This window comes from Plectropomus leopardus, chromosome 1, assembly GCF_026936395.1.
Source record: "Plectropomus leopardus strain MGB_pleo_1.0 chromosome 1, ASM2693639v1, whole genome shotgun sequence".
NCBI classification, from domain to species: domain Eukaryota; kingdom Metazoa; phylum Chordata; class Actinopteri; order Perciformes; family Serranidae; genus Plectropomus; species Plectropomus leopardus.
In genome coordinates this window covers 11,584,960-11,599,860 of record NC_142176.1, presented here as the reverse complement: position 1 = coordinate 11,599,860, position 14,901 = coordinate 11,584,960, and the positions used below count along the sequence as shown (strand labels likewise).

General features: G+C 36.9%; 1 protein-coding gene across 1 annotated transcript in view; it reads left to right on the top strand.

Moving 5' to 3' along the window:
• Positions 1-12,337: 12,337 nt before the first annotated feature.
• Positions 12,338-14,901, top strand: part of map2k5 (mitogen-activated protein kinase kinase 5) — a 74,553-nt gene continuing 71,989 nt past the window's right edge. Inside the window, exons 1-2 of the mRNA XM_042491776.2 lie at positions 12,338-12,808; positions 13,049-13,097. Coding sequence (XP_042347710.1) covers positions 12,677-12,808; positions 13,049-13,097 — 181 coding nt within the window. The 5' untranslated portion in view covers positions 12,338-12,676. The remainder of the gene's footprint in view (positions 12,809-13,048; positions 13,098-14,901) is intronic.

The window sequence follows — 14,901 nt, the reverse complement described above, 5'->3', positions numbered from 1 at the left end:
ACACGTGCACACGGACAGATTTAACAGATTTAACCAGAAGATGAAAGCAACTGATAATGCACATATGATTTTTGCTGCAAAAAGCAAATGTGTCTTTGATAGTCTGACGAAATCTCACACACAGGTTGGATTTACATCTCAAAACTTTTATCAAGTGCATGAGGAAATATCTGCAGTTGTTAAATGCAAATGCAACTTTGGAAATAGGAGAAAAATTGAGTGTTTTTAGCAGTCATATAAAACAGGCAGCTTAATATTTTTTACAGAGTTCTTTGTTGTCTTGTGGTTCAATGCCAGACTGGTTTCAGAATTTGATAATTTTCTTTTTTGTCTATTTTTTGTTAATTTGTAACTAGTTTTGTGTTATTCAGCTTTCAGTGCGGCAAAATGATGATTACTCTCACATCATATTTTAGAACCAATTTCTCTGATTTCATGTTTTATGTGTGAAACAATGAACAGTGCAAAATTAGTTTTATTATTAAAACACCATCCAAAATATGCACATTTTTTTATATTAGTGGATATTTTATTAAAAAGTTCTGGATGCAACATTCAGAGCATTTATCTGGCAGCAAACTAAAGATACAGTGGAGTAATGGTGTGAAACCAAAAGTCAGTTGAGCTATTTTAATAACAACTTAGTGTGTTAGTATGTTTGATATGTGATGCTAGCGACATCACATGACATCATATTGTATCAGTAACAACTGCACTCATGTTAAGCCAAACAAATTCTTTTATTGCTAAACCTAAGTAAGTAAACCCAGAAACGAAGATTTTTTTAACATACGTTATGTATTTGAAAAGAGACTTTATGCATTTAACAAGCAGAAACACTACATTTCCAGAAGTTTATCTTAAAAAGAGACTGAATGTAACAAGCATAAATTGAAATTAAAATGCTGTCCCTGAGCACCTAAAACGGACACAGGGGAGGTAGCTAGCATGTCATTTTTGAGAAGGGACGGGCCCCTGACCAAGTGTCAGTACTTAATGAGTGGGGAATGAGACTGAGTTTGGTTAACACCGTTAACTCTGTCAGCGCTGTTGATGTTGTTTAGTATAAAGTTATCACCGTTAGCTGCTAGCCGCTGGCTCAGCCACCTCCATGTTGAGAACTGTGTGCAGATATCGCATTCCCTCTGAATTTTACACGAAGCCTTTTGATCATAAGTTTGTTTTCTGGGATGTGTGTTAGAATAAGCCTCTAAGTGGCATTTAACACAATCCTCGGGTATTTTTTGCTTCACTTTAGTGTTGTTAGTCCTGCACCTCCTCTTGCTGTTTTTTTAAATTGTCATCTGAGTTAGTTTGTATTTAACCTGACGCATTTATAACAATCATTTTTAACCATTCAATCATAAACAGTATTAGGTTGATCTGATTACATCAGAGCTGGTTGACATTGCTGCATCGATAAGAGCTACGGGCTTATGCTGCCTTCACATGCTCCTTGGAAATATTGTATTTACCATATTTATGAGCACGTGAACAGCCCTCAAAAGTCATAATTATGAGTGGGAAACTAGGAAATTTCAATGATACCCCAGCTGCCGAGTTGTGACGTTTTAGGACAGCAGAAATAGCGAAAAGCATGGAAAATGTTGCAACAATTGATGGTCAAAAATATATTTTTCATCATTTTGTTCCTAATATCTATCATTTACTTTTAGTAGTTGCACATTTTAGTATATGCATCTATTAGCTGTAGCAAGCAAGCAAACTTTTAAATATAAAGCATGGTGTGTGAGTATCCTAAAATTAATATCAACATTACTGTATAACACAAGTTGCTGACTTGACGTGATAAATACATAAACATGCAAGAAAAAGTCAATGTTTGGTCAATGGTAAGACATGTTTTTTCTTCATTCACATATTAAGCCTGACCCTCCTTGATCTCGTTTTAAGTGTAATATAGGATTAATTTTAACTGCTGTCTAAGTAGAGTGACTTAGATTGAATATAAACTTATATAAATGTAATATAGAAAAAACAAAATAATATTGGGGCGTTCTCACGAGGTAGATTGTGCGTTCCATATCCCTCAGGCTTCTGCAGCAGCCCGCGTTTGAGTCCAGCCTGTGGCCCTTTGCTGCATATCATTCCCCCCTCTCTCTTCCATCTCTCCTTTCTCTCTTCAGCTGTCCTATGAATAAAGGGAAAATGCCCCAAAAACTGATCACTAAAAAAATGTATATACATATATATATATATATATATATATATATATGAAAATATAAACAGACTGGACACGGCTATCAACCTCTTGTTTAAACTCTCTTAGCATTAAAATGCAACCCCTCTTCTCATTGTTTCCACGTTGTTCCCACTTTCCAACCTCAAAGCACATAAACACAATGAAGTCAGAGGAACGACTTCCCAATTAGGAAACTACGACCTTCCGGCATCACATGAATGCAGCATTAAACTGTCTGTAAGTCATCAGCAGCATTCAAAGGGCATCTATGAAGAGGGATCTTCAGTCAGCTGTGAGGTATAGCAGAAACGCTCCTCACCGACACTGTGGCCTTTAGAGCAAACAACATGACACCCAATCATTTTCAATCACACCGTCAATCTCTACATAGGACAGCTGACCAGCCCCGCTTCAAGTTGTTTGCTCAGCAGTTCAGAAACACTGAAACTGACAGGACGACTGACCCTGGCAGCCTAAAATGGACCTGATCACAAATACCAAAACGGCAAATATTTGGCAATTGAAGTAGCTCTCTTGTGTTTTTATAATTAATGAAGCTAAAATCTGTACTCTTGTCTCCAACCAGCTGTTAATTATCCTGATGGACACACAAACCTGGATCTCATCACGGAAAATAGATTGTTTCCCCCTCAAAGTTACATCTCCATTTATTGCAGTATTTTTCCTTGGCTTTTAGTAATTCAGTCAGCTGAACAAATATTTGCTAATAGCATTTAAAACAAACATTTAAACAGCCTTTTCTTATCAAATAATGCCATATATAACTTTTGATTTTTGTCTAATGATCGTGCTCATACTTCAATCTACTGTTTACACATTGAAAGAGCTTTTGATAACTCACAAATATAACCTACTGTCAGGATGTGTAATTCGAAGTCTTACGTCTGTATTTTAAAGTGCATCACTTCACGCTGACAGTATTGCTTAAACACACTGTGTTCTGCAGATGCTTCGGAGGGAATTGGAACCATAAAAACGCTGCGCAGCCACTATTGGTTATTGTGAGCAGAAGGTCAGACAATAGGCAGAAGGATAAAGATTTTAGTGTGTTGGCAGCAAGGAGAATCTCATCTGACAGGAAGTACCAACACACACCAACCTCACTACGACTTTCCACTGACTCACCGCTGTATCACTTATGTTGTCTGCCATAAATTAGACCAAAGATTTGTCTAAGGTGCTAATGGACGACTTGATTCACCACAACCTGTGAATAATTTGCAACCCACACAACAAAATGGTCAAAGTAACAGAATGATGTCACAATTTATTGATTTTAATTTGAAACATTTTTCCCTCCAGGTAGGTCAGAGGTCAAGTTAGCATAGTTTTCTTGCAGTTAGCAGGTAGTTTTTATTTGATGAACATTGTTGAGTGACAGATGATATTTTTTATAGAAGGATATACAGATTATGAGAGGTTAGGGCGGGGATAGTGAACTTGCTTTACCTTAGGGACATTTTTGACAGGAGGCCAGTAGCCAGTTAATAAACAAACATTAATAATAATTATCAGATAAAATAAATAAACAAAGCAAATCCTGTGAAGCAGCCTCGCACAGGTCAGATGTATGTAGTGGTATTTGAAGGGTTTGGGGACATTTGTGGCTTAGCCCAGACCTCTGTTGGGGGTCCCTGCATTAATTTTTTTAATAAACTGTATTCTGCTGATCATTATTCACTCTAGCACCTTATTTACATTCATACAAAAATAAATAAATAAATAAATCCAAGCATAAGTCAATTTATTTTCTTTGTGAATTATTATACAGTGGTGTATGGGCCACCCTGTCAGGCCCACATTTGGCCCACAGGTTGTAAATTGAGTATCACTGAATTAGGAAATCCATTCAATTCAAATATACTAGGCACTCTTAATACACTTAGTCCTAAAGGTACATTGCCAGGTTTTAAAGAATGTGACGACATAAAAATGTTATGCTATGATTTCATTATCAAAGTAAAAAAAAAACAACACAACTTTATTTTCTTTTTAAACTTGAGTCTTCCTCCCTTCGTTCCTTATTGTGTAACTAAAATGCTGGAAGAAATGTAATGGAGTAAAAGTATACATTTTATTTAGAAAATGTAGTGGAGTAAAAGTGAAAGTTGACAGAAATATATGAACTTAAGTGAAGTACATATACTCCCAAAAAATACTTAAGTATTGTAACAAATTATTATTCCATTACAGTACATCACTGTACAATAGGCAATTTCATTTGGTTTGTAAACTTCATTAGCTAACAAATGATTACGTATATCCACTGGGGGCGGGGTTCAAGATTTTTTTGTTGCCTTTATTAGGATAGGACAGCTTAAACATGATGGGGAGAGAGAGGGAACTGCATGCAGCAAAGGGCTGCAGGCTGGACTCAAACCTGCGGCTACTACGATGGGGACACAGCCTCTGCACGTGGGGCATCCACTCTACCAGGTGAGCTAATGGGCACCCCGAATCCGCTGTGCATGTAAAAGCATAGTGTCTAATGTCTCCACACAATATCCAGACTTTAATTAATTTAACATCATCATAAACACATACTGTCGGCGCAATTTTTGTCATAATTTAATACAATATTGCAATTCACAAACACAGTGTCGAAATGTTTTCTGAAAAAGTACCATTTAAAAACACACTTAGTGGTTTCCGACCCAGGGGTCACAAAATAAATCTGAGAGCTCGTGAGATGATTAATGTGAGAAAATAAAGAAAAAAATCCTTCAGCACTAAAAGCACCTCTTAACGTCACTGACTTACAGAAAATAATAACACAAAAATAAATCATTTAATGCAAGTGCTAAACAATATATTTCTTTCATTGTATAATTTAGTTTCTTTATTACTTTCACTGTTCAGGTCATTGTGTCAGGCTTTATATGACATGTGAGCAGTGACCATGATGAGTTCTTTCACACACCAAAGGTCAGAGGCATCACTTACAGAGAGAGAAGGACCCCTCGAACACTCACTCAGTCATTTACCTCATTCCCTATCAATTATTGACACGCAGTTGTCAGTTGAAAAGCCGGCCAGACTTTCCGTTGATCTGTTTGATGAATATTTCAGCTGACAAACAGGCTACCTGACACTCTGCACCAAATCAATGTGTGGTTAGAGAGAGGTCGCTCATCTTAGCCACAGGCATGCACGTTTGCATGCACGCACATGTATATACTGTTACACTGTTGTTGTTGTTGTTGTTGTTACTATTCTGTTCTTAATGTTTTACTTACTGTTTATATTGAACACTATACAACATAACACTGAGAAGAGAGAAATGTTGATCTCCAGTGAAATAATTGAAAACAATACAGGATGGCTGAGAGCCTTAATTCATTATATTCCATAATATTGTTATACTTTGAATTGCCAGTTTTCCTTACATAAACCCTCAGACTGCCAGCTTAATATTTGTCCACCAACCAATGATAAAACGATATCTACCCCCTTGGTAAAAGCCAAGGCTATGCCCTTTTGATGCTCCGTTTTTTTCCAACCTGCTATAATTATCTACTATGATCTTATACAGATGCCCACATTACGTAGCTTAAAATAGCATATTTTAAAGAGCATTCAAAAAATGTTTTTCTCATCCAGGCCTTTACGTCTCCACCACCTTTCAGTACAAAGCAGCGCCTTTAGAAGATACAACCGACTGCTGGAAAAGGTAAATAAAATAACATTTTCACTTTTCAAAGGTTTGTGCATGAGGTTGCTTGAGGCAAGAAAACATGCATTAGTACAGTTGAAACTTAAAACTGGCAAAGTAAAGTAACATATTTCACAACTCTGAACATTTTTATTCACATGAAAACAACATCATGTAGTCACATCTCGCATTCGATAAACTCACTTGACCACGGTGTGAAAGAGGGGCCAATAGTGCTCTGTTGAACTGGCGACATGTTATTTATGTCAGGCTCAGTTCAAAAGCAGCCTCAATGGAGAAGACACGCCCCATAAATTTCTCTATGCCCCCTATGAGCAGGTCAGGAAGGCACCAATATTTCCTCTTTATTAGAAACAACAGAAACAACATGCCGCCATAAAAGAGATCTCAGAGGTGAATCTGAAACACGACGAGCGACAGTGAAAGCGCGCCGCTCCAAGAGCTTAGAGGTAGTCACACAATCCATTTCTCCCAGTCTGCCCTGTCCATATATTGGTGCGTTTCGTCATAACTCTCACACCAGTGACTCACAAACTCGCCATGCTTCATCACAGGTCAACTCAGAGATGAACTTTAAAGGAAGGTGTAACAAATGATCCGGCAGTTCATATCTGCTGAAGTGCCATAACCCTCTACACATCCTGACCTCAATTTGGAGTCTGCGTGTTGAAGGCCCATCTGAGGGAGATGGTATCGATCTGAGCCGCAACTCTGGCAGCATCAATAAACAACAGGCTTCAGGCTTCAAGGCTGAGGAGACACATCTCTATTTCAGCCTGAGGGTTTGCATCTGGATACCTGAGTTGGGACGTGGCCCTGGACAGATGGTGAGACATGTTTTTTTTCTTGCTGAACTCGCAGCAGGTCCAGCTCCGCCACTGATATCGTCCCCGCTGTTGGTTATATCAAAGTAAATAAGGCCTTAAACCACCGGAAGCTCACACGTTTTTACTTTGAATAATTACCATTAATGTTAAGGGACATAGTAAATAGAAAGCTACCAAGTAACATCAATATCTGCAAGAACGATCGATGCTTAACCGGCAGACAAATAGTATTTCAAGACCCTCTATATCAGCATTACAGTGAAGGAGGACAGTGCTGACTTTGGCTCATTAATCAATAAACACAACGAGCCGACCAATACATTTGACATAGACTAATGAAATAATAATCATCAGAGGAAGAGGAGGAGGAAGAGGCAAACAGCCTCAATTTAGTCACTTATTCAGTGCTGGAATGTACTTACGCAAGTAGTGTACTTGACTTCAAGTACAAAATTGTACTTGAGTATTTTCTTTTTTAATGCAACTTCATACTTTTACCCCATTATATTTCAGAGGGAAATATTTTACATTTTATAGTATTGTTTACATTTATCTAAACACTTGAGTCACTTCAAGTTACTTTGCACATTTAAAAATATGATGTTTTGTAATAAATTAAATTACCAAATAGTTTATACAAGTACGGCTGTATTGATTAGTTGATTAATCAGTCTGTTGACTGACAGAAAAATATTGCCAACTGTTGAGAAATATTTAAGGTTTTCTTTCTTCATCTTTTGGTATAATTTTGAGTTTTGGGGGGTGAATCTTTTTCTATTTTTTATCATTTAAAATTTTCTTTTCTTATCATTTAAAGTTTTTGGGGGGTGTTTTTTCCTATTTTTTTTCCTATTTTTTTTCTATTAACTTTGAGTTTTCCGGTGTTCTTATTTTTAAATAGTTTGGGGTTTGGACGAGGGGTTTTCTTTTTACAGACAGGGGCATTTTTTTTTCTATTAATCCTTTTTTGATCATTTTTGTGTGTTTGTTTTTATAATTTTAGGGGTTTTGGTTTTTAATTATTTTGAGTTTTGGGGTGGGTCTTTCCTTTTTTTAATTTGAGTATTTTAGCTTGAAATTAATAACACTGGGTTGTTTTTTTATTTAGGTTTCTTTTTTTTTTAAATAATTGTAAGGTTTTGACACATCATTTTAAAGAGATTTTTCTGCATCAGGTACTTCTAGTACTTTGAGTATATTTTCCTGATTATACTTACTTATGTTTACTTAAGTAACATTGTCAATGGAGGACTTTTTCTTGTAACAGAGTATTTTCACAGGGTGGTAATAGTACTTTGACTTAAGTTAAGGATCTGGATACTTTGTCGACCACTGCACTTATTTATACACAAAAAAATCAGCCACAAATGAAAATTTAAACTATAGTAAAGTACTTAATCTGGCTGGACAATCTTGCTTTTCCCTCTTTGCTGAGAAAGTTAAATAAATGTGCCTCATACATTCAGAGTCAAACTGAGCTCACTTTGCGCTAAGCAGCTTGTCAATAACAAGAAAAGAAGCACGGGGCAAGAGAGGAGCTCTGATAAAATGGCTTTTAATTACCAGACAGTGAATGCTGGCCTTCCTTTTCCACTTTCTCCTCCCAGCTAAGTCAGGAGTTTGATTTCTGATAATGTGGATTGCTGACTGGGCTTCATCCCAGTTGCTCCCCTAAAGCAGAAGGACCTAACGTCAAGTCCTGGGAGAGCATGTTTGACAAAGTGCCATATAGATCCTCTGCTTTTCATCAGAGGGCAGTGCTGGTGGAGGCATTAATCAGAAGCCGTGATAGCCCCGGCTTTGTTTTCCCTCTTACTCTCCTGTAACAATTAGGCACTGTAATAATTTCAGGCTTTACATGGAAATCAGTAGGTCTTTAACCTGGCTGTCGGTGCAGGCGTAAATAAGATACGTGCAGAGCAGGTCGATGCAATGAACTTCTCACCTTTGTGTGTGTATAGTATTTATATGTGCATGTGTGTTTGAGACACTTGACTATAGACAGACAAGCAGATAGACAGCAGCGGAGAGTGCATTTACACAAGTGCTGTGATTTAAAAAACACTTTTCCTTGTTGTCAACAGTTTCTTGTCGGATCATTTATCCATTTACTGAAATATTTCCACCAACTGTACTGACATACACAAGGAAGGGTACATCTCAGGCTTCTCTCATGTACTGTTTTCAAGTAAAAACACTTCCTTGGCATCTATTAAGACATCACCTCTTGAAGGGAGGATTTTGTGTCTCCCGTTTTGATAATTCAAGAATATTTTTGCTTATAGTATTTCTGTATTGTATTTTTAATCAGGGCTTTTATTTATAAGGGAGTATTTTTATGCTGTAGTATTACTACTTTTTCACAAGTAGCTAAGGGATATGTAGGAATGTATGTATGTATGTATAGACAGATAGATAGACAGACAGATTCAGTATTTTACCCCTTCATTTTGAATACTTCTGTTACCTTAGTCTAAACCGATTTAGATACGATACGATGCGATACGATACGATACGATACGATACGATACGATACGATACGATACGATACGATACGATGCAATGTGACGTGATGCGACGCGATGCGATGCGATGCGATACGATACGATACGATGTGATACAGTAAGATATCTCTTTAATGTAACTAATTGATGTACACTATACACACTTTTCACAGATACAGTGTGTCCATGATTGCTGCAGAAATGTAAAACACACATAGTATGTGGTATTTTACTGTAAAAATATCTAAATATTATTGCACACTTAGTCGTAAAATCTTGCACTTTAGGAAATTGTACACAGTAATAAATATAAAGCATATGTACACACACACACACACGTGTGTGTGTATACATTTGTGTGTGTATACGTGTGTGTGTGTGACATAATATAACTATCTCATGATAACTATAAGAATGATTACACAGTATGTATCAGTAATATAAATATAACATATATGATATAATATGCATATATTTTGCAATATATGCAAGCCTAAGAAACCAGAGGTGGACACTTTTGTTCTATCATCTAGTGAAACTCAATCTGCTGCAATGGCTGGCACAGTGCACATCTCATCTTATCTTGTTATTGTCTTTTCTTTTTTTTTGTTAAGTGCCATATGTCCAGACCTGAGCCGTGGGGACACAGAACAAGATATAACAAATTCTTATCATTACACAGAACTCCGGTCAACCCCGGTCAACAGACTTGAGTATCAGCCCTGTGAGCAGAGTGCTGTAAATTAACAGAAAAAGAGACTTCATTTTGCCCAGGGATCAATGTCTTGTTCTTGGAACTGCAATCAGAGCTCTCCGGTGAGCGGGCAGGGAGACTGATGCGGCTCTTCAATCATAAGGCCGTAATCAACAACAGTTTTAAGTGCCCGTTTGTTTTACATTCAATTATACACTAATGACTCATGCCTAGTGGAAACATTTAAATACTAATGCCGTGTTAATGTAGAGTGAAAGAGGTACAACACCTCTTTGAATACTTGAAAAGCCATGGTCATGAGGGCACACACTCCTGTACACCGCCTGTTTGTTTATATGAGTTTAGCTCCAGTGTTTTGTCAGTTTTTCATTTCTACAGCTGTAAGATTCCGCGAAAGTGAGGACCATTCATTCAATATTCAAACATTGATTTAATATTTACAATAGTGAACTAAGGTCAATTATGAAAAGAATATTTACCCATGAGATACCCACCCCTTACACCCCCAGAAAGCTATTGTATGCTCAAAATTGTGTGCTTTTATCAAACTTGATCTCACATCAATGTCATGTACAGCAAAAGCAGTCCAAGGTGGTAATAATCTGTTTTGATGGAGTGTTCAATACTTTCAGTTCAGTATAAAAGGCTGAGTTGTGCACAGACATAGTGTCTCACCCACTGTTGCCTTCATGAACTGTTCTTTACAAAGCCTTTCAGTCTAACTCCTTTATATTATATTTTATTATATTTCTCTCTTATCATAAGGATGACATGTTGATTTTGTCAGGAGTGAATAATTGTAACAATGACACAAAAAAGTGTGATTTAAATATTCCACTTTCAAGGTAATCATGTTACACACAGACCAATATTCACAGTATAGTCACATTCCAAAAAGTCAGTTTGTGTTCTTCTCTTTCCGTAAGTTTGTTGTTTTCTGCTGCTGGCTTGAATTGCAGCTTTTTTAGACTAGCCACTGTATAGAATTTGCATCAGAGCCTGACACATTTCCTGGGGGCTTGGCATATCGCCACTGAACAGATGGTTTCAAATGACTTCACCAGCACACAATGATAGCATCCATATCCCAGATATTTTAACCTCACTTAAGCATTATTGGGGTAAGAGGGGGCGCGTCATCCATCTTTATTTACAGTCTGTCATCCCTACCCTCAGACCTGAAAACCTGTGTGTGGGTTTGAAAGGCATGTTTTCTTTAAAAATCTTCCAAATCACACAATTTTTCTCAGCCATAAACTGTGAAATATGGTAATTTATGGTAAAGGAAGGATCATGCATTTCCCCTCAGTCACTCAGGGAGGCTCAAGGAAATATTACGTATCCTGGATATTTTAACCTCACTTAAGCACTGAGTGAAAAAAAACACAAAATAACACCCCAGCTACCCGCCTAATTTGATAAATTAAGCACAATCCCTTGGTCATTTTCACCACTGGTAGTGCTGACTTTATAATACAGTCTATGGTCTGACTGTAGTTGCTATTCACAAAAGATGTGAATAGCAACTACAGTCCAGAGACAAATCCCGGTCTAGACAAAAATAATCAGTATAAAAAGAAATGCCTGAACAAATTCCAAAATTTATAGTCACATGTATTTTCTAAAAAAAATCTGCAGTGCTGAAAAAATTATTAACGATGAGCATGATGCAGGGTAAGCGATTCATAATCAGTTACATTACCAATCACCCACTCAATAATGCAGACCGAGACCACGGACAGCTAAAAACATGACACATTTCAAAACAACAAACGTATAATTTTTTATTATTATTATTATTATTATTATTATTATTATTATTATTATTATTATTATTATTATTATTATTATTATTATTATTATTATTATACTCGGCGGCTGTGGCTCAGAGGTAGAGTGGGTCGTCCTCTAATCGGAAGGTCAGCAGTTCGATCCCCAGCTCCTCTGGACAACATGTCAAAGTATCCTTGGGCAAGATACTGAACCCCAAATTGCTCCTGATGCTGCGTCATCAGAGTGTGAGTGTGTGTGAATGATTACTGAGTAGCAGGTGGCACCTTGTATGGTAGCCTCGGCCACCAGTGTGTGAATGGGTGAATGTGACATGTAGTGTGAAAGTGCTTTGAGCGGTCAATAAGACCAGAAAAGCGCTATACAAGTATAGTCCATTTACCATTTATTAAAAAAAAACCTTAAACTTACTTTCAATTCAACTTATTGGAATGTGACTATACTGTAAATATTGGCATGTGTATAACGTGATTTAAAATATTTAAAATACATTTTGTCATCGTAGTTCACTGCCATAGTTCACGCCTGACCTCGTGACCTCATTATATATAAAGAAAGCATTATTTTGAGTGTATACAGGGATGGAGGTCTTTTATTTTGAAACTCCCTGAGCGGATGTTGATTCGGAAACGCTGTTGGAGCAGTTGTGTTTCCCTTAAAACTAGCTTCATGGCTAAAAATGTCAGATAACACAGTGTAAAACTTTGCGTCGGACAGCGGGCAGAAACATATTTGCAGCTAAAGCTAAACTTTTCATGCGGTAATGACGGGACGGCTGACCGGACACAACGGATAACGTTTCTAAATCTCCGCATCACTTGAGAAAAGTGTCTGTACTGAGCAGGATGCTAGCATGTGTCGTTAGCAAACCACTGCAGGAAATTAGCTCGTTAGCTTAGACAGCCGGCCAAGTGATATTATGAGGCTTAACGCTGCCTCTTTATGCTCATACTCGACTTAAATAACGTCTGCGCGATGGACACCGAGGCGATAGTGATCCGTATAAAGACACCTTTAGGGGACATGGACTCGGCCGTGGACTGTCCATCTCTTTTGAACTTCAATGACCTGCTGGTGAGTCTTCAAAATGCTACAGAGCTAGCTAACTGTCACTCCTGTTTCCTGTAATGTTAGGATTTCTCAGTTGAAAGCAGCTGTTTGACACTTAATTTTTCTGTACTCGAGGCCGACGACACACTAACACTGTAAGCCCACCTTACACATTCATGATGTGAATCTATTCAGGTCTGTCTCTCCTCCTTAATTTGTACACAGTGTTAAACTCCGGTTTTTATTATTGTCCTTGTTATTCAGGTCGCGATCAGAGATGTCATGCCTGAAGCCACTGTCACTGCATTTGAATGTAAGTGTCTGTTTCACACTTGCTTTACTTTTCTGCTTTACTGAGGGATAACCACAATATTCATTCCCCAGCTTGGTCTATAAAACATCACAGAGATTTTCAGCTCTTTACAGCCTTGAAGTCTTCTATAATTAAACCCTCTGAGTGATTTATAGTGTTTTTCTCCTTGGTTATAATTAGGGGTCTACAGATTATCAACTTAGCTGATTAGCAGGGCCAATATTTTGCAGTTTGCCACTCATCTGTATTGGCATTTTCTTTTAAGGATTGTCAAAAAAATTAATTAATTAAAAAGGGTTTGTATTTCACTAAACCAACACCAGTAGCCAGTCTGCAAAGAAGGTGTCAGCATGGGAGGAACTTTTACTTTGTAAAACCTCAGGGAGATTTTTTTAATTTATTTATTCATTTTTTATTTAAATTTTCACCGAACTTTATAAATAAAAAAGTTGCTGGGAACTTGCTCTATTTGATGTTGAAATTTTCACTTTTGAATAAAAAATTGCTTAAGGAATTTAAACAAAGTTTTGTGTTAGATTTTGTGATATCCCAAATTCTAAATTTCAACAGAAAGGTTTTCATTTATATTGTAAATTCTTATTGGATCCAAATATTGGTTATCACTCTCATTAACTCTTAATAATCAGTATAGGTATCCAACCTAAAAAACTAATTGGTCGATCCCTAGTAATAATAATTTGTAAAACAGAACCGTAGTCTTATAATTTACTAACTTAATATCAAACATCGAAATCTCTACCTACAACTGTATGGAAGCCATATGTACTGTATGGTTAGATGTTCATGGCTAGTGTATGTAGAGAAGGCAGAAAAAAAGAATTAATTAACCAGTGTGGTGCAATGAACATGAATGACCCGTTTATGAATAAATGAATGAAAACCTTTATGCCCCAAGGGGAATTTACTTGGTACAAATGAGCATAACTCACAACAACAACATATGATTAAAAAAATAAATACAAATCATCATACCAACACCAGAAATTTGATAAGGAGGACATTAAGTTAATTCAAGTCAGTTTAAGTTAATATTAAGTGCAGAGTTGAAGGAATCTCTTGAGCTACAGCCCCTCTACAGGCTAAGGTCGGTGTACACAGAATGGACAAATGGACATTTAATGGGCCACTTCACAAGGACTGCATCCATAGAAAATACAGGGGCACAAGATTGACTTGAGTTGAGTTAAGTAACTCTCGTGTGTGTCAGCCGCAGAGCAGCACCACCTTTTTTCCTGAGGCTTATCCTGGTTATGATCATATTCCGGATATGGTGTTCATGCTGGCACAGAGAAATCATGGTGTTTGTATTCTGCATATACATGCAATTCTCTAAGAGTACTCCAGCCAACATATTTGGGTTTCACATAAATGTAATAGGGTTTTTATATGCTTAAACACATAAACATGATACTCCAAATACCCAATCATAAACAGGTTACTCATGTCCATGTAAACACACTTTTTAATGAAAATAATATAAATTATGCTGTCTTTAAGATTGCTTATTGTCCTAATAAACAAGATGAAACTAATTATTTTATCCCTTGCTTTTTATTTTGCTGAACATACAATAATCTTATGTGCAACATTGATAGATTGAATAGCTTTTAAGCAGCATTAATGCAAAATAGCTTGTAAAGATGCTTGTGATCAATCAGCATTTATTTAAACAACTTGATGAATATAACAGGTGAGCATACTGTGGTCGGTGCCTGGCTTTTGAAGTAATCAAGAAATGCTGACAAAAGCAACAACCTCTTTAGTTGTTTTATTTTTGTCATTT